Here is a 19,072-nt window from a genome sequence, read left to right as displayed (position 1 = left end):
CTTCGTCCTATTCGGCTTGCTCCTACTTTCTGCTCTTTTACCATCTTTTCAAATACCCTACTGTGTCTTAAACCCTCACTACTCGCCCACCATTCCATATCCCCCTCCTATTATGTGATACTTCCCCACCTCTTAGATTGTAAGCTCTTCTGGGCAGGGTTCTCTCCTCCTCCTGTGTCACCATCTGTATCTGTCTGTCATTTGCAACTCCTATTTAATGTACAGCGCTGTGTAATATGTTGGCGCTATAAATCCTGTTTAATAATAATAATGTGTGTATGCAGTCTTAGATGTGAATGTCATCTGTAGAGATGTGGAGTCTGTACATCTGAGCAGCAGAACGAGGCAATTAAAATTCCTTTCCTTCCTTTCTCTGCACATTGTATGTAAAACACCCGCAGACTCAGTGTGGTTTCCCCCAGCATTGTGTGTGCATAGCAGTGTGTGTATGGTATGTGTGTGTCTGTTATGTACATTATAAACATCTGATGTATTGTCAGTGTTCCCCCCCGGCCCCTTTTAGCTGGGTGCACCACCTGGCACTTTTCAGAAACCATCTGCCTGTTTCTGGGTGGTTACTGAAAGGTTGGGGCACAATACCACCCACCCAGCTTAAAATCATTTCTGAGTTCAACACTGATTGGTATTTGGAACTTGGTGTCATTACTCTGAACTGTCATGTAAAGTTTTACAATGTTTCTATTAACCATTAACTGTTCTGTTTGTTCTTTCTCCAGTGCAGATGTTAACCCAACGAATCTTCTCTCAGGAGTTCCAGGCCTGCATGAAGTTTCGGAGGAGAGATCTTTAGGATCATCGTCTCTTTTCTGTGCCAGCCAAGAAAACTGCAGAGACAAATGAAAGGGGTGAAATGGAAAAGCAGCAGCTGTCTGTGGATGACGACCTGTTACCTATTTATTATGTACACTCGGAGGTAGAAGATCAAAGCTTTTCCCGTGTTTGGCAGGAACATGAAACCTCCGTACCTTCTCCGCACTTTAATCACTTTCCATCATTCCATGAGAACTGTTTGTCCTCTGCTCCCTCCAGAACTGAGAGGTCTGTGTTATGCAAATATGATAATGAAGGACAAAAGGAAGCCAAAGGTGTTGGTTTCACCCCCCCAGGTACGAATGTTGGGGAATGCTGTGCAAGTAATATTTATCCCGCAGAGCAGAAAGTCTCCCATGAAACCACCAATATGAGGACTCAAGTCAGTAACGCATCCAAGGACTCCTCTGCTCAGGACGTTTTCCTAGCCAGCTTACTTCAGGTTCAGCTTTGTGTGATGGATCTCCAGGATCAAATTGAAATTACGGAGACCAATCAGAAAGCCAGGGAAATGGAGTTTAATATGAGCCCACCTATTGGGCTGAGCAAACCTTCCATATTGGAGATGGGGCCACCTTGCATTGAGGCGATACATCAGGAATGTGTTGAAGAGGACCAAGAGAGCAATGATACCGCTTACTCCGAATTGGAAATAGAAGACGAGCCTTTGTTTTGTGATAATCCTTTGTTTAGGAACTATAAAGTGCCTCATAATGTGGATTATAATGTACAGACTTCTGGACTGACCAGCCAACGTGAGCCAGCTCTGATGGACAAGATGGTGAGCGGGAGAAGGGGGCTGCTGAAACAAAATGCATGGCATAGTAAAGACCTGGGTACGGGAATGGTTGCATGGCATCAGATAACACAGGAAGAGTCTCTGGAGGAGCTCCAGATCTATGAAGATGAATGGGAGGAGGAGAGGTCAATGCACCTCAGTAAAAGGGCCACTAAGTGGTCTGACAAGCTGCCTTGTACTCAGGAGGTAGGTGACACACTTACTATACGGACTGAATCCAAAGTATTTGGATCATTTTTTATTTAGTTGTGAATATACCAGGAATAGATTTTAATCTCTGTTGGGTTTTTACTCCAATCTGGGTCACTGACAAAGAGCATTCCTCTCATTATTCCAGTGTTCAACCCAGAAATGTTTATAACCTGGGTGGGAAGAAATAGGAAAAAAAACTCCCTAAGGTATTTCTGTAGTAATACGTGAAGGTTTTTGAGCCTGAAACCCCAAAACAACATTTTTCTTTTTTTTACACCTATGGGGTCAGTGAGCGTGCATTAAACCATGGAAATTATTTTTTTTTACCAAGTGTCCCATTGGGGAGATGTTCTTTCACTTCCCTTTTCATATAGACAGTGTGAAAATTTCCCCAATGGAAGGGGTGTCCCCATCAGATTACTTACACTCACCTACTCTAGCAATAACTTTATATTTCCCCTCACACTGAGTGAATTCCATCAGTGAGAAAAGCACAGAGTTCCCCCCAGAATATTTTTTAAGCTGGGGGGAAAGAAGCTGTGACGGCAACACATGACAAGCCTTGTGTTCTCAGTTGTTTTTGTCATAGGAATCAAGTAACCCCTAAAATTCTGTCAGCTAACCCCCCCCCCCAACATACTTTGACCCAACTTTGCAACAAATGCCAGGCAGTGCGCCCATCTAAAAGGAGCTGGGGAGACACTGCAGCTATAAAAGCTCAGCACAAAAAAATGAAAAAGTTTTGGACACTTTAATGAATTTTGGGCCAGGTATGAAATGTGTTTCCAATGTACTGAGGGATGCTGGTAGAGCTGAATAATATGTGTGCATCCCACCTTCTCATCCCTAAATCTGTAATAGGGAATAACCTTTGCTAAACACCAGTAAATACCAATTATCTGTTGCCCATGCTGACCTTTTCATTCTCCTATATCACTGCCTCGGAGTAGATATGCTAGTGTTCAACCCAGTATTTTTTTAAGCTGGGTGGGAAGAAGCTTTAGGTGGGTGGCAGCTCCTGTATTGTGACCAAACTCTTCAGTAACCACCCAAAAACAGCCGGGTGGTTACCGAAAAGTGCTGGGTGGTGCTTCTGGCTAAACGGGGTCGGGGAGAACACTGCAAATTAAGAAAGTTAGAGAAATACATGTTCCGGGTTGGTGCCTCATTAAAGCAACAGCATGGCAGTCAGGCAGCTGGCATCTTCAAAAGAAGAGAACAACATTCCAATTACCAATTATATGCCATGGTGTGGCTCCAAAAAGCAGCAGGCTCAGCATGCCCAGTAGCATTTTATAGGCCCGTGATTGGCTGTCTGCAGGTGTAGCATTTCATAATCACAATTTATAGTTGGCAGACCTCAATCTCCTAAATATCCCACATTAGGGCAGGGTCAGAGCTGATATGGGATCCAGCGATCCCGCACAGCTCCCCACCAGCCGGTTGGTCACTTGCTGGTACTTAGAGCCCAGCATCTGCACATATGACAGCTGGCAGCAGTGAGGGGTATTGGCGCCACATACTGCCACTCCATGCATTCTATGTGGAGCTGCCTCCAGGAGAAGCAACATTTAGCATCAATCCCCTGTCATGAAGAAGCAGTAACCACATGCCAACTTTATAGCCAATGTGAGCATTGCCAGACAGCAATCTCCAGGACAAATAGACTGGTGAGTCGCCCTAGAAGGGGCAATAAAAGAGTCTAAACTTCCCTTACCTGACCCAAATTACAGAAAAAAGTTTTACTTTTACTTTCATACGTCTGCCTTGTGAAACAAAGAACAAAATAAAGAAATTGTAGGTGGGTGGCAGCCCCTGTATTCTGACCCAGCTCATCAATAATCACCCAAAAACAGCCGGGTGGTTACTGAAAAGTGCCGGGTGGTGCACCCAACTATAAGGGTAGGACACTGCCAATACATCAGATGTGTATAATGTACATAACACACACATACCATGCACACAATGCTAGGCACACACTATGATGGGGGAAACCACACACAGAGTCTGCAGGGTGTTTTGCATACAATGTGCAGAGCAAGACAGAAAACAAATTTTAATTGCCTTGTTCTGGTGCTCAGATGTACAGACAAAAATAGTTGGATGGTTACTGAAAAATGCTAAAAGGGGCCGGCAGGGCACTGGATATAATGACATTTAGACAATCAGATCACCCAAAGTTATGACTGTGGGCATTTGCCAGCAAGTTGCTCCACCTTCCAGCTGCATGGGAATTGCCTGACTCTGTCCTCACCTCCCTGTCGGTATTATCGGGTCTGACTTTAGCATGAGCAAGTAATTGGGTTTATCTCCTGAGCTCACCCTGGCATTGGAGGAGGGAGGGGTTCTAGCTCTGACCTCAGATGATCCTAAATTATAGGAAGATAACAGCAAGTTTGGACCAGAGAGCCATACTGGGGTATATCGGAGACTCTGGGAGATACCCAGCAGATGCTGAGCCTCAGAGTTGTCTGCATTTTGCTTATTTTATTGAGAAGCTGATAACATTTTGTAGGTTTGCTGGTGCGTTTCTGCTCCCAATGTCCTGTAACACTTCGTTCACAATCCACGTCCTAATAATGTCCTCATGCCTGAGATCAGAACATGCGCCAAAGGAGCAGCCAAAAGCCTCCCAGAATGCGTGATGTAGGTATCCCGCGAGGCTCTGCGCTCCCATTCTGTCTTGTTCGCCACGGCAATCGGAAAGGGCAGGTGTTACACTTAAATAAATAAATAAATAGATTTTTTACTTTATATTTAAGAGTTGTCTACGCTTTTATGTAAAGTAAAAGTTTTGATTTTAGGTCCGCTTTAATGACAAATAGAACTACAACTGGAAATACTGACGTCACGAAATCTTAGTGTTGATTAGTTTAAACCAATTAATATTAATGAGGATGCAACAGGATTAGCAACATCCAAAGGCATAAAGGAAAATCCAGAACTCCCAGATGGCCAGAAGCAATCAGGAAATATAGAGATTCTAGTATCCAGGTCATAGAAGAAGCGAGGGGCCGAATCACCCCATCCGGCTGCTTTTTGGGGATCGTTACCTTTTATACCCCCCAAATGACAGCCCACCATTACCCTGTTTGGGTTAGTTGGTAACATCTCCACATGCCGCTGCTTGCAGAACATTGCTGCTCCTTCTGAGAAATGATTTCAAAATATCGATAAAGGAATTTCTAGAGGAACAAATATATGTAAGAAGTGCAGATCACATATACATCATAAGTTCATAACTCCATTGTTTGTTCATTGATTGCTAGAATATTAATATTGAATTCTTCTTCTCTCCTAGAATTCGCTGTTTCTGGAAATCCCTCCAGCTGAAGTGACCAGCTCTGTTCCAGATGTGCCTGTAACCTGTAAGTGATGTTTCCTTATAACCTCCATGTATATGATACCCAGTCATGTTATGACTCCAAGCAAACTGTGCATTGTCCTTGCAGACCAGAGCTCCAGGTTCTCAATAAAGGGTAACTGGACTCTGGAAGCTGTGTCTATTATTGGTAGACTAGAGATAAAGCCATGTCTCTATATAATGATGGCTGTAGATGGGTGGCAGCCCCTGTATTGTGAAACAACTTTTCAGTAACCACCCAAAAACAGCTGGGTGGTTACTGAAAAGTGCCGGGTGGTGCGCCCAGCTAAAAGCGGCTGGGAAGAACACTGAGCTATAAGCACAGGTGTTGCCTAGGCACGTTCCCATACTAGCAGGTGCACTGCAATTGTTTAGGAAGATTTGAGAGACATTTTTCAGGGTATTCCTTAGGCACAATTATCATTAACAGATGTTCCCTTTACCTTTACCATAGCAAATCTTGACTTTGACTCTTTTATTCCCCCATCCCCAGCGGCGTATAGTTATTTCCTTGCCCACCCTCAATTGAAAGCAGGCCATTTACTTCAGGGGGTCTGTAGGATCCCTCCTCGTGTCCATCTGCTTTCTGTTGTACAGAGAGCAGGAAGAGGAGATTTGTTTGGTCCTCTCCCTGCATTAGATATCATCTGTCATTGACTGACAATGGAATCAGTAATAAGAGATCTCTGCCAGCTCTGTACACAGTAGTAAGTGATTGTTAAGTTTTAACAGAGGTCAAGGGGGTCCAGATTTGAATGGGGGAACTCTCATGTAACCAGGGGCTCGTGATATGAAGGAGCTTGTCCTAAATAGTAAGGACTTTATCAAATATTAGCACAGGGGCCCAAAGATCTGTAGCTAGAAGACATTGGCAGTGATGCAAGTTGAGAACCCCAAATCCATATTTTGTATTAGGGACCCATTTGGTGTGTAGCTGCTTAGTACAAGCACAGATGGTATCGGGTTGGGTGAGGAACCAAGGTGAGGACCATTTTGGACCAACGGTGAGCCAGGCTCAGCTGCAGTCTTAGCTGCTTCCATTCAAGGAAAGGCAGATTAAAGCACAGTTCCCAACAGCGGTAAATTGCTTTTGGCTGTGCAGTTGATGTTTAGGATTTGCACTGCAGCCTCATGCAAGAGTTTCCTTTCCCAAGCACACTGCAAACTATTAAGGACCGCGCAGTTTTACAACATAAAAAGGACCCTAACAGTCTTCAGTATTCTCCCCTGAATTTCTGCTGGGTGGCAGGAAGCTGTAGGTGGGTGGCAGCCACTGTATTGTGACCCAACCTTTTAGTTACCACCCAAAAAACTGCTGGGTGGTTACTGGAATGTTCCAGGTGGTGCGCCCATCTAAAAAGGACTGGGGAGATCACTGATCTTCTTAATGCACCTTGCACATGTTTGCATTGGAGGTGAATAGGACAGCAAACATGCAGGAGGTTAAAAAATATCTAATTCCTAGGATGTCAGGCAGCATCTTCCATCATTTCACGACTGCCAGCTGCTTATTCCAGCCAGAGCCCCCTCCAACCACCCCCATTCAAAACGCCTGGAGCAAGTGGCTAACAGGCATACATTAGTGGTGCTGAAACCAGAATTTTTTTCAAGCTGGGTGGGAAGAAGCTATAGATGGGTGTCATCCCCGGTATTGTGACCCAACTCTTCAGTAACCACCCAAAAACAGCCGGGTGGCTGTTGAACAGTGCTGGGTGGTACACCCAGCTAAAAGGGGCCGGGGAGATCACTGATTAAGATTCATAAAGTAGCTCACTAATATTTTTTATTATATTATATTTTTATATTTTTTATTTTTTATTGTTTCTCACCAATTTACTAACATTTGGGGTGCTTTTTAAACAAACATTTTTAAGAGGAATGTTAAGTCTATTGATAGAATTGTAATATTAAAAATGTAATAAAATATATATTTTTTGTATATCTTGTAACAGATACATAGGGGCAGCCATGTTCATTTTATGTGCTGCATATTCTACAACGGTCATGTCAGCTGATACAATAACAATGAATCTTATCTCACTGGTGACTACATGTGACACAATCACAAAATGTATGAATTACCGTGAATGCAAAAAACACAGAAAAGTTGTAATAAAGCTGAAATCCAGACAAACATAAAATAATTCAGCTTTCATTCAGAGTCCTGTAATCATTCTTTTCAATGCAAACAGTGCCAGGATTTGGCTTTATAGCGACCACTAACTTTCCCAATACAAGTTGTACTGCAGTGAAAGTTGCATTCTAATAGGAGGAAAAAGCAGATTTACAGATAGATGAGCCAAAAATTCCCACTATTTAGGTCTCTTGACAGCACCATTTACATGTGGAGGGTAAATCTATCATACCTCCGCATTGCTGAAAGTGCCTACAATGGGCATGTGAGGGTCAGAACTGGACTACGGAAGAATGGAAGAAAGTGTCCTGGTCTGATGAATCATGTCTATGGCCAGGTGTGTCATTTACCTGGGGGGGTATCCTCTGTTCCCTTTAATTCTTGGGCAATGCTGGGCAAAGCAGTTCTGCTGATGTAAGGACATTCTTTCCACTCCTTACATAAATTTACATGGTGCCCGGATTGATGTACTGGCTACGGCTCCCTTCAGTCTGTCTGTGTGACTAAGGAGATCTTGTGGTAGGGATAGCAGAGGGGAATATAAAACAACTTACTCATAATTGTCACATTCATTATTGCATTGGTCGTATTTTAATCTAACTGTTCTGTGTCTTTCAGTGTCTACTTGCAGAAAAGAACGGGAGGAGGAAGCGGGTTTGCTGTTTTCTGATTCAAACTACTGGACCAAAATGTTAATACCAGACGAGGAATCTGAACACCAAGTTTTAGCTCCTCCAACTTCCTGCAGCCAGGAGTCCACTCCACCACCTCCGGAGGAGCCCAGGGAGGAGATGTTGTTTGGCCAATGTCAGGTTGAAGGCAATGCACCATCACAGAAGAAGCCCAAAAATGAGCAGGGTGGAGGCAATGCACCACCAGAGGAGCCCAGGGAGGAGATTTTGCTTGATCTATGCAACACTGAAGGCTCTCCATCACCTTGGGAGGAGCCCAAAGAAGAGATGCTGCTTGACCTATGCCAGGGTGAAGGCACACATCCAATGTGCCAGGGATGTCAGGGCAAGGAGCATGGAAGTAAAGTATTCCCATCAGAAAGTGAGACGTTACAGTCTAAACCGAAGCAGAAAAATCCAGAGATCATCATAGAGCAGCTAGATGACGTGTCCACAGATTTGGAGACTTCTGGGTAAGCTGTGTGTAACATCTGAGTGATATAGATACAGTGTTCAACCCAGGCATTTTTTTAAGCCAGGTGGTAAGAAATTGTAGGAGGATGGCAGGTCTTGTATTGTGATCCATCTCATCAGTAACCACCCACAAAAAGCCTGGCGGTTACTGAAAAGTGCTGGGTGGTGCGCCCAGCTAAAAGGGTCCGGGGAGATGCTGAGATATAGTAAATGATCTGGGAGAGTCTGATTATTCAACATATGTATAGGCTCTTACATGGTTATTTATCATGCCATCTTCAGAGAGGAAATGCTACATTTATAGATGTACTTCTTATATAGCAGTGTTCTCTCTGGCCCCTTTTAGTTGGGTACACCACCCGGCAATTTTCATTAACCACCATGCAGTGGTTTCTTTTGGGTGGTTATTGAAAATTTGGGTCACAATGCAGGGTTACCTCCCTCCTACTGCTTCTTCCCACCCAGCTTAAGAATTTCTAGTGAGAATGCTGTATAGCAGTGGTCCTCAAAGTTTTGCAGGTCGCAAACCACTATATGCATGGACTCCAGACCGCGCATGCCTGGGGAGCCATGTGTCACTTAAAGGGGAAGAAACTTCCCCAAGAGTGACGTCATGAAGCCAGAACCTGTCACTCGTCACAGGTCTCAGTCTGTGTCCAGAGACAACCCGCCCACCACCCTGGGCCTGCCATGTCTCTGGGAGACATGGTCCGCGGCTCTGACCCCAAGCGGGCCTGCGATGTCTCCGGGAGACATGGCTCTGACCCCAAGCAGGGTCCTTCTTCTGAGCCCGCTGGTGGGTGCACCGGCCAGAGCTGCGGCCCACCTGTAAGACAACCAGGGAATGGGGATCTCTGCTGTATAGAATCAGAGACATAAACTGTTCTGGTGGATGGAAAATGTGAAACAGGGTCTTTTGACCTGCTGTTTTGTAGCTGAATTTTAGGAACACCAACATTATTCAGTACATTTTTTTAAAAATAAGCCAGTATTGGCTCTGCAGTACACATATGTGCTGGCAATGTGCTTGCTGATTGGTGGAGAAAAGTGAAGGACGACCTTATCAGTCAGCTGCTGCTTTTTCAAAATCCAAATCCCAAATGATTGTGACAGGCATAGCACTATAAACAGCACATTATAAAAAGATATCATGGAATTGGAGAGAGTGCAGAGAAGGGCAACTAAACTAATAAAAGGAATGGAGGAGCTCCGCTATGAGGAGAGATTAGCTGAACTGAATCTATTCTCCCTTGAGAAGAGACGTATAAGGGGGGATATGATCACCCTGTATAAATATATAAACGGTTCATATAGAGAACTCTCTTCCCCATTATTCACGTTGAGATCATTACAAAGCACAAGGGGGCGCTCTTTGCGTCCGGAGGAAAAGAAGTTTAAGCTCCGGATAAGGAAGGGATTCTTCACTGTAAGGTGTGTGAAAATCTGGAATCGGCTCCCTCAGGAAGTAGTTTCCGCAACTACTATAGATTGCTTTAAGAAAAAGCTGGATGATTTCTAGAAGCACAGAATATAACTGGGCATTAAGGCTTTAAAGTAAAGATAACAGAGACTGCTGATCCAGGGAACATCCAATTGTCACTCGGGATCAGAAAGGAATTATATTCCCTGTTGGAGCAAACTGTACCCGGGGTTTATAAGGATTTTTTTTGCCTTTCTCTGGATTAACTACGTCCATAGGGTTTTATATCTGGGATATGTTTATTTCCCTAGTGGTTGAACTCAGTGGACTTATGTCTTTTATCAACCTAACTATGTATATATGTATAATGTAATTATAAAGATGGCTGCACTAGTACAGTGAGAGAAGCACATTACAGCTGCAATCTTTTGCAACATTTCATGTTTAAACCACAATGAAGACATCTGAGGTGTCCTCAAAGCTGAACATTGTCGTCTATTATCCAAAACCTCATCATTTTGCTGTAACATTTTCACCTTTGTTGAATGGGAAACAAAACAATGCTCTACCATTACTCTGAGAAAGAAATAGACACCCAGGGGGTTTACATGGGGTCTCTATTTTTGATCCTGACTCACTGACTTTTCTTTTACCAGTTCCGAGGAAGTGACCTATGTGGAAGCTGTAGCCAATGCTCAGGACGTGGAGGCGGCTCGGTGTTTGGCAATGAAGCTCTTCAACCTGGATGGCTTTGACAGATCTCAGGTTGCTCCTTATCTTCAGAAGAAGTGGGTACAAATATGCCAGCATTTTATCACATGTCTTACAGGGGAGTTGTTGTCAAATGCAGAGCAGCTTGAGTGCATGTGGCTGCATGTGACCAGCTTTACCTGCAATGAAAAGGCATTTCCAATAGGACATTCTGCATTCAGCAAAACACGTTCGGCCTGATTTAATAAAGCTCTCCAAGGCTGGAGAGGATACACTTTCATCAGTGAACCTGGGCAACCCAGCAAATCTGGAATGGATTTCTTATAGTCATTTGCTGTTTGTTAGAAAATGTCAATCCGGGACCAGATCCATTCCAGGTTTGCTGGATTACCCAGGTTTACTGATGAAAGTGTATCCTCTCCAGCCTAGGAGGGGTTTAATAAATTAGGCCCAATGTACAGAAAATCAAGTTGTTATTCATTTGGGGGATCTCCTTCACTCCCTGTCTATTCAATAGGTGTCAGGTAGTCGGAGGAAATCCCTGCAATTGGAAACAGCACATAGAGTAGAGTAGAGGTTAAGTAAAGAAGTTTAAGAACCTGTGCGGTTTTATTGCTGTCTGTGTCACTTGGAGATGAATACGACATTGAATCCAGCTCCTTCCATACAGCAAATAGACCGATAATGGAGGAGCGCTAAACGGACGACTCCACAACTAACATGGCTCTATGGTAATTGATACAATCCAATATGAAGAGCTTGTTACCAGCACAGCATATTACTTCTCCTTTTTAATAATTATTATTATCAATATTATAGTTATTATTAATAATATTATGATTAATAAAAACAGGATTTATATAGCGCCAACATAATACTTGTCCTTTTTAATATTTATTATTAATATTATAGTTATTATTAATAATTATTGATATTTATTATATAATATTATTATATATCATTTCATATAATTATTATAAAAAATTGTATAAATATTAATTAATATAATATTAATAATAAACAGGATTTATATAGCGCCAACATATTACTTGTCCTTTTGTTTATTCACATGTAAAAAAAGTGACATTTCCTGAGCTTACATCAGGACTGCTATATCAGGCTTTTTGTATAAGAAAAAACAGGAAGAAAAGGAAAATCTGCTCTATAGGGATTTAAAACCTGGCAACAGACAGCATGACATTCCATGCCCAAGATGTTTTTTTATTACAGCACAATAGCATGTGCAGCACATGGCTCAGTGGTTAGCACTACAGCCTCTGCTGCCCTGGGTCACAGGTTTGACTTTCAGCCAGGAGTGCATGGAGTTTGCAGGTTCTCCCTGTGTTTGTGTGGGTTTCCTCCGGGTACTCCAGATTCCTCCCACATTCCAAAAACATGCAGTTAGGTTAATCGGCTTCCCCCAAATTGACCTTAGACTGTAATAAAGACATATGACTATGGCAGGGACATTAGATTGTGAGCTCCTTTGAGGGGCAGCTAGTTAAATGACTATTGACTTTGTACAGCGCTGCGTAATATGTCGCCACTATATAAATACTGTGTAATAATCCCTGAAAATGTAATGTAAGTGTTCCCCTGGGATAAAATGGCTAAGAAAGGCTTCTCCATGTTATGTGGCTTTGGTCTTGATCATTCTTACTGTATTTTAATAATATTTGTTATTACATATTTTTATTATTACCCTTTATCATTACATGAAACTTGTTAGAGCAGGAAGGCCTTTGATGGCGCTTGGATGAGTGTTCTACCCAGAACAATAAAGTTTTACAATAAACTTTGCTGAGATCACACGTGTGCGGTTAGCTTACTCTGTAATTATCAAAAGTTTTATGTGATCAGTACAACACAGGAAAATGCTACAAGTTATTCTCCTGTAGGCCTAATCAGTCACTCGTTAAAGAATTTGGCAAGGATCATGGCAGATGTAAGTGTTTGTATGATTCACGACATGCCAGGAATAGGTCTTCCTGCTGTCACTCAGTAACCAGTCATCTGTAACCTTCTTTATTCCATACAATACCAACGCCTTGCTTTCTAGAGCTATGCAGGCTATAAAACTGCTTTGTGTTCTCAAGATCTCTGGCTTCTTCCCAATAAATACAGAAGCAGCGAAGGAGCAGAACTCCTGGGACCTTTATAGTCTGACATGCAGACAAAATGACTAAAGTATCATTTACATGCTAAGACCCCGCACTGGATGCATTCCAGATGTTCTGTATATCTGTGTTCAGTGCCTCAAGATCAATCATTGTCATTCAGGTATTCCTCAGCAGGTGGGTGGCAGCCCCTGTATTGTGACCCAACTCTTAAGTAACCAACCAAAAACAGCCGGGTGGTTACTGAAAAGTGCCTTGTGGTGGGCCCAGCTAAAAGAAACCGGGGAGATCACTGCTCAGATATTGCTAAGATTTCCATGAGCTGTGGCCGATGGATTTCCCATCTGAGGGTGCTGCATATTTTGGGGCCAACGCCACCAGCATATTGACACCAATGATCTTTTTAGCAGCTTGAAAATCACATTCTGCCCATTACAGTAAGAGGGGCATTCTGCAGACTGACCAACAATGCAAAGGGCATATTATACCATCAACCCCAAATTATTTATAAAAGATGGGACAGCTCGGTGGCTCAGTGGTTAGCACTCTGGCCCTTGCAGCGCTGAGTCCCAGGTTTGAATCTCGGCCGGGACACTATCTGCATGGAGTTTGCAGGTTCTCCCTTTGTCTGTGTGGGTTTCCTCCGGGTACTCTGGATTCCTTCCACATTCCAAAAACATGCAGTTAGGTTAACTGGCTTCCCCCCAGAATTGTCCTTAGGCTGTATTAATGACATATGACTATGGTAGAGACATTAGATTATGATCTCCTTTGAGGGGCAGCTAGTGACATGACTATGGACTTTGTACAGCGCTGCATAATATGTCGCCACTATATAAATACTGTGTAATAATCCCTGAAAATGTAATGTAAGTGTTCCCCTGGGATAAAATGGCTAAGAAAGGCTTCTCCATGTTATGTGGCTTTGGTCTTGATCATTCTTACTGTATTTTAATAATATTTGTTATTACATGTTTTTGTAGCAATGATTTTAGTGCCATGGTGGCTGAAGAATACCTCGCTCTCTTTGACTTTAAAGGGAAAACCCTGGATATAGCTCTCAGGTAAGAAATGTAATATAACAGCCGAAATACCGAGAAGAATGGAATGAGGCATTTACCCCATTAACCTAGAACAAATCTTCACATAGTACTGTGCATATAGCACCCCCCAGCTATATATATTTACCAAGCCTCACTCCATCTCCACAGTGCTTGCTGGGGAGTTTGCCATGAAATCTTCCCCAGACACCAGTTGACGCTTGAGCTGGAGTGCTGCACCCCACATAGTAAGTATAGGGGTGCTGCAGCAGGCTATGTGCAGAAACAATTAGTTTTGTCCTGAGAAAAGTCTGAACACCTTTCTAAAGCAATGTTTGTCAACCAGAGTTCCTCCAGGGGTTGCTGGGGGTTCCTTGAGCAATGAGCAGTTTGCATCTTTCAGGTCAGCATAAGTGACCCCAATGATCTTGTTGGCTATCTGTAAAGGTAACATTTATCCCACTGTCCAGCAATGTAATAGGAATTCTTCCCACTGACCACCACACTAATATACTGTGATCTGTGAATATAATAATTGTAGAAGGGGGGCCCTGAAGACCTAAAAGTTGATTTAAGGGTTCCCCCATGGTAAAAAGGCAAACAAACTTCTCTGAATTATGAACTTCCTGTTTTGTTTAGCAAGTGGCCTCTGGACTGGATCATTGAAATAAATATTTCCTCGCGTTGTAAATAACTCTATGATTATATTGTTAACCTGTAAGACTGGTAATAAATGATAATGAACTTATGATGAAGTTGAAGTGTCAGTACCTGTTGCCTCGTATACATCATCTGCATGTGTGTGTGTGTGCAAAGATTTATGTGTATTTTTATTTATTCAGATATTCTAAAAGGGGGTTTTTACCTTTGCAATTTATTTTCCTTCAGGGACATTTACTGTTTGTAGCACATTGGCCTCCCAAAAATTGAAATATTTTAATAGGTTTATTTGATTTTAGCAAGAACAATAAACACTCCATGGTAAGAGGGGTATGGAGGGTATTACATGGTGATCTCTGCTAGGTGAAGGATTGATGTGAATGGTATTGTGTGCTGTGCATCTCCTTTGGGCTATTTGCATGTGAGGATTACATGTTAATCTATCCATGGCAGTTACTTACAGCTTTCTATTAAAATTGTTAAAAGTGTTACTGACACAGAAGATTTCTGCATGTATTTAAAACTTACACTGATTATGAAGCCTCTGACACTCTTCTAAATCTGAGCTTTTTATTATAATTGCATTTTGTAATATTTTAGATCTCTGCTGCAAGAACTGGTATTGACTGGGGAGACTCAGGAACGGGAGCGAGTGCTGTACCATTTCTCCAAACGCTTCCATAGCTGCAACCCCAATGAGTACAACTCAGCCGGTGAGACAGATCTGCCCCCATTTATTATGAACATTCAGCATCTGAATGAAAAAAATTGGAGAATAAAGGTTTTGTGTTCTCTTTCAGATGCTGTTCACACTCTTACCTGCGCCATCATGCTGCTGAATTCCGATCTACATGGACAGGTGAGGAATTTTTTATTATCTGAATAAAAATGAGAGCCAATTTTGTAACTGGCACCCACTATGTTTGCTTTGGCAGTGTCAAAAATATATCCATGTGTCTCTGCCAAAGAACATACCATATAAGTAACGCTATACGTTAACTATGTTTGTTTTCACTGCAGTATATTCACATCTCTGAGCCACAGTATTGTGAATATAAGTCTGTAGATGCAGTGTGTCTCTTCTACTGGATGTGGATGTTATCACATCCATGGGGCTGCAACCAATGTGCTCCGAGCCCCCTATTTCCTGCAGTCTGTGGCCCTTCCTTCCCCTTTGTGACTGATATCACTCTCTAACCCCTGTCCTTCTTAATTTTTTGTCACCTTTCTTTGCTCCTCAACCCTGTGCTCAGTGTCTCTCCCCAGCCCCTGTCCTTCTGCATTATGTGTGCCCATCTGGTGCTCCGTCCTGTGTCCAGTCTGCCCCTGAAGCCCTCGTATCTGTGCAGGCTGATACAATTCCTTCCTGTGCTCCCCTCTGACCCCTCTGTCCCTCTGCAATCTATGTCCCCTTTTGATGCTCTGTCCTGTGTCCACTCCTGTGTCCCCCTGAAACCCTCATCTCTGTGCAGCCTATGTTTCCTTCCTGTGCTCCCCTACCTCTCTGTAATCTGTGTCCCCTACCTGTGTACCCCCTGCTCCTGGTGAATGTATGCAATCACCTATGGACATTTCTAGGTTGATTTAACTGGAAATAATATTATTCTGCTGGAGAGCCTCAGTAATTTGGAGTATAGACAGGCACTGGATAGGCCAGTTTTTCCAGCTCCTCTGGTTTGGTAATCAGCATTGCACCTGTTTCTTGCAGAACATTGGAAAGAACATGTCAGCACAGGAATTCATCAATAACCTGGAGGGCATGAATGATGGGGGCAATTTTCCTCGGGAGCTCCTGAAGGTACGTGTGTGTTTATGGCGCTCCTAATTGAGTTATATATCTTATAGTTATTGTGTCAATAAAAGGTGTTCTTTATGAATGGGTTGTTCCAGAGTGTGCATAATTTGGTGGATAATAACACACTAGGCAACATTAATTACAGGAAAGAAGGTGAAACTCATTCAGGTAAAATCTGTCCATCAGCTGACACCTAATTTAGCTGCATCCACCTTATACCAAACCCAAAAACATGCATTGCATTTGTTGCAGCATATCAGTCTTTGAATGAGGTGCCTGCATTAGTCTTTCTTTTATCAGACTATCTGTTCCTTATTTTTTACTTGGTGATCCAGCCTGTAAAACACTTCATGTTCTAGGATGACAACACTCATTCACCATACTGTATCAGTGGAGGATCAGTGTTGTCACCCTTGGCTACTCTGCTGATTTGGGCCTATCCCTGTCCTCATCTTCACTACATTAGAAGGGATTCCTACAGAGGAGAGGTCAAAAAGCTGATAGTATTGAGACATGAGGCCAATGCATAGGAATGTACAGGAGGCTGAAAATCTGGCAATACCACCAGCTTTTTCTGTGCTTACAGAAATTGTAACCTAACCAGAAAGATAATGCAACCACCATATCTAATGAGTTGCATTTTTTATATTCCTGAGTCTCCTTCTAGCAGAGTTCTTATAGTGCTTCTGGATAGAACTGTATGTCATGTGCAGTGTTCTCTCCAGCCCCTTTTAGCTGGGCGCACCACCCAGCACTTTCCAGTAACCACCCGGATGTTTTTGGGTGGTTACTGAAAAGTTGGGTCACAATACAGGGGCTGCCATCCGCCTACAGCTTCTGCCAACCCAGCTTGAAAAAATCAGGGGAAAATACTAATGTGATTAGTGTGGTAATGTGGTAATGGGAATGCAGACTGCCTGTGATAAATACCAGACTGTACTCGCCCTTTACAAATCAGAGTTTGAAGTCATAAATGACCTTTATAGTTCGGGGCACTCTGGAGTAATTCATTTCCAAAGGTCACCACATTGGCTTCAAAATCGCGGCTTAGCTTCCCCTGATTTCTCAGCCATCATAAATGCTGCCAGCATGCCAACCACCCAATGTAAGCTCACAGAGACTGCTGCAACCTGCTTAGAAATGGAGCCTCTTTTGTAGTTTTAGAGATGAATTACTCCACATAGTTTGCACCTACAGGGGCCATTGAAGGCTTGATTTAAAGCTCATTTACTGTTTAACCTCCTTGGCGGTATGAATAGTGAGGATTTTTAATGTAAAAGTGGTACATTATTTTAAATTTCCCACCCTCCAGCCTAAGGCTCGTGAGCAGATGCCGGCCAGCATCTGCTTCCCCTGGCCTCGTGTCTCCAACGTTCACACGCCAGGGACGCAGATGCCGGGCATCGCCACGGGCACTGCTGGAGGACGCCGCTGGAACATGGGAACCAGATAGGACTTGGTAAACTCCCTGGCAATTCCACCACGAGGGTGGCTCGAGGTTATTGCTTTTGGCACTGAAAATTAACCCCGAGTCACAGATGGGAATACCACCAGGGAGGTTAATGAGCTCATATTTTGCCATCTTCCTTCCTACTCATCTACAAACAGGATTTATGTAGCGCCAACATTTTTTTTTTTTAGCTCTGTACATTAAATAGAGGTTGCAACTGACAGACAGATACAGACAGTGACACAGGAGGAGGAGAGGACCCTGCCCAGAAGAGCTTACAATCTAGGAGGTGGGAGAAGTATCACACAATAGGAGGGGGATATGGAATGGTGGGAAGTAGTGAGGGTTTAGGGGACGGAAGAAGACAGGTAGGTGAGGTTGAAGCGTTGGGTTTTGAGTGCTCTTTAAATGAGCAAAAAGTAGGAGCAACCCGAACAAGATAAGGAAAACCATTCCAGAGAATCGGGGCAGCTCTAGAAAAGTCTTGGAGCCGTGCGTGTGATGAGGTTATGTGTGAGGAAGTCATTAGTATGTCAATAAAGGAGTGAAGAGAGCGGCCAGGGGACTTCCTGATAATTCCTTTACCAGGCGACATGCTGAATGCCTATATTGAATGGGACACCAACGGTTTAGTTTCTTTGTAGTCCAGCTTTGGTTTGTTTTTCTTGATGCACCATAATTGTAGTCCCATAATGCTTTTTTTTTTTCCTTGAAGGTCTTCACCACCTCAACCGTGGGGAAAAGCCTGAATTGGCCCAGTAAGGGGAACCAGAGCAATCTTGGGGTGGTGTGGGTTTTTTTTTTTTACATCGCTCCGTAATGGACATTTTATCATACGAATCTGTTGTTCCCCCTTAACAGGAGTGAAGAGAAGTTAGCATCTGTCCTTGTTGCCAAGCCAGAAAATCTTTTGTCTGTTCGCAAAAAAAGCAATCCCTTTGTGGACCTCCCAGCACCGGATCCCCAGGCCCCGGTCTACAAACAAGGAATGCTGTGCCGCAAAGTACACGCAGATATTGATGGCAAAAAGAGTGAGTACGACCCCTGTGCCCTCTCCTAAATTGGCAACTAATCTGATCTGCTGCTCGAGGGTCTGCCATTCTGTGTTTTCCTACCTTGTAGCTGCACAGGACTGGTAGAAGAGTCACTGGATCCCATCCACCTGGTGATTGATATAACCGCTATATGGCGGACCCAGCCTGTTAATCAGCCTCTCAATTTAGCTATTCTCAGGCCAACACATGTTCATTTCCCAGCACAAGGCTCCATTCCATGATGGTTCTATGCTCCTGCTATCTCTGGTTACCAGTTGCGTATCATGACTGCACTTCTTTTCTGCTTGTCCTGACCTCCAGTCTGTGCCCGTTACTGTAGCACGCTCTGGTTCTCTTATCTTCTCAGCTGCCACATCTGC

At 43.2% G+C, this 19,072-nt stretch overlaps 1 protein-coding gene across 1 annotated transcript in view; it reads left to right on the top strand.

The window, feature by feature from the left end:
• Positions 1-19,072, top strand: part of LOC140322599 (uncharacterized) — a 43,767-nt gene that overhangs the window by 11,887 nt on the left and 12,808 nt on the right. Inside the window, exons 2-11 of the mRNA XM_072399149.1 lie at positions 738-1,816; positions 5,124-5,190; positions 7,939-8,464; positions 10,542-10,673; positions 13,697-13,777; positions 15,014-15,126; positions 15,214-15,272; positions 16,122-16,211; positions 18,374-18,416; positions 18,486-18,689. Coding sequence (XP_072255250.1) covers positions 872-1,816; positions 5,124-5,190; positions 7,939-8,464; positions 10,542-10,673; positions 13,697-13,777; positions 15,014-15,126; positions 15,214-15,272; positions 16,122-16,211; positions 18,374-18,416; positions 18,486-18,689 — 2,260 coding nt within the window. The 5' untranslated portion in view covers positions 738-871. The remainder of the gene's footprint in view (positions 1-737; positions 1,817-5,123; positions 5,191-7,938; positions 8,465-10,541; positions 10,674-13,696; positions 13,778-15,013; positions 15,127-15,213; positions 15,273-16,121; positions 16,212-18,373; positions 18,417-18,485; positions 18,690-19,072) is intronic.

Source organism: Pyxicephalus adspersus, chromosome 2 (assembly GCF_032062135.1).
Source record: "Pyxicephalus adspersus chromosome 2, UCB_Pads_2.0, whole genome shotgun sequence".
In the NCBI taxonomy this organism is placed as follows: Eukaryota; Metazoa; Chordata; class Amphibia; order Anura; family Pyxicephalidae; genus Pyxicephalus; species Pyxicephalus adspersus.
The sequence above is the reverse complement of the archived record's forward strand: the minus strand, read 5'-3'. Positions and strand labels throughout refer to the sequence as shown.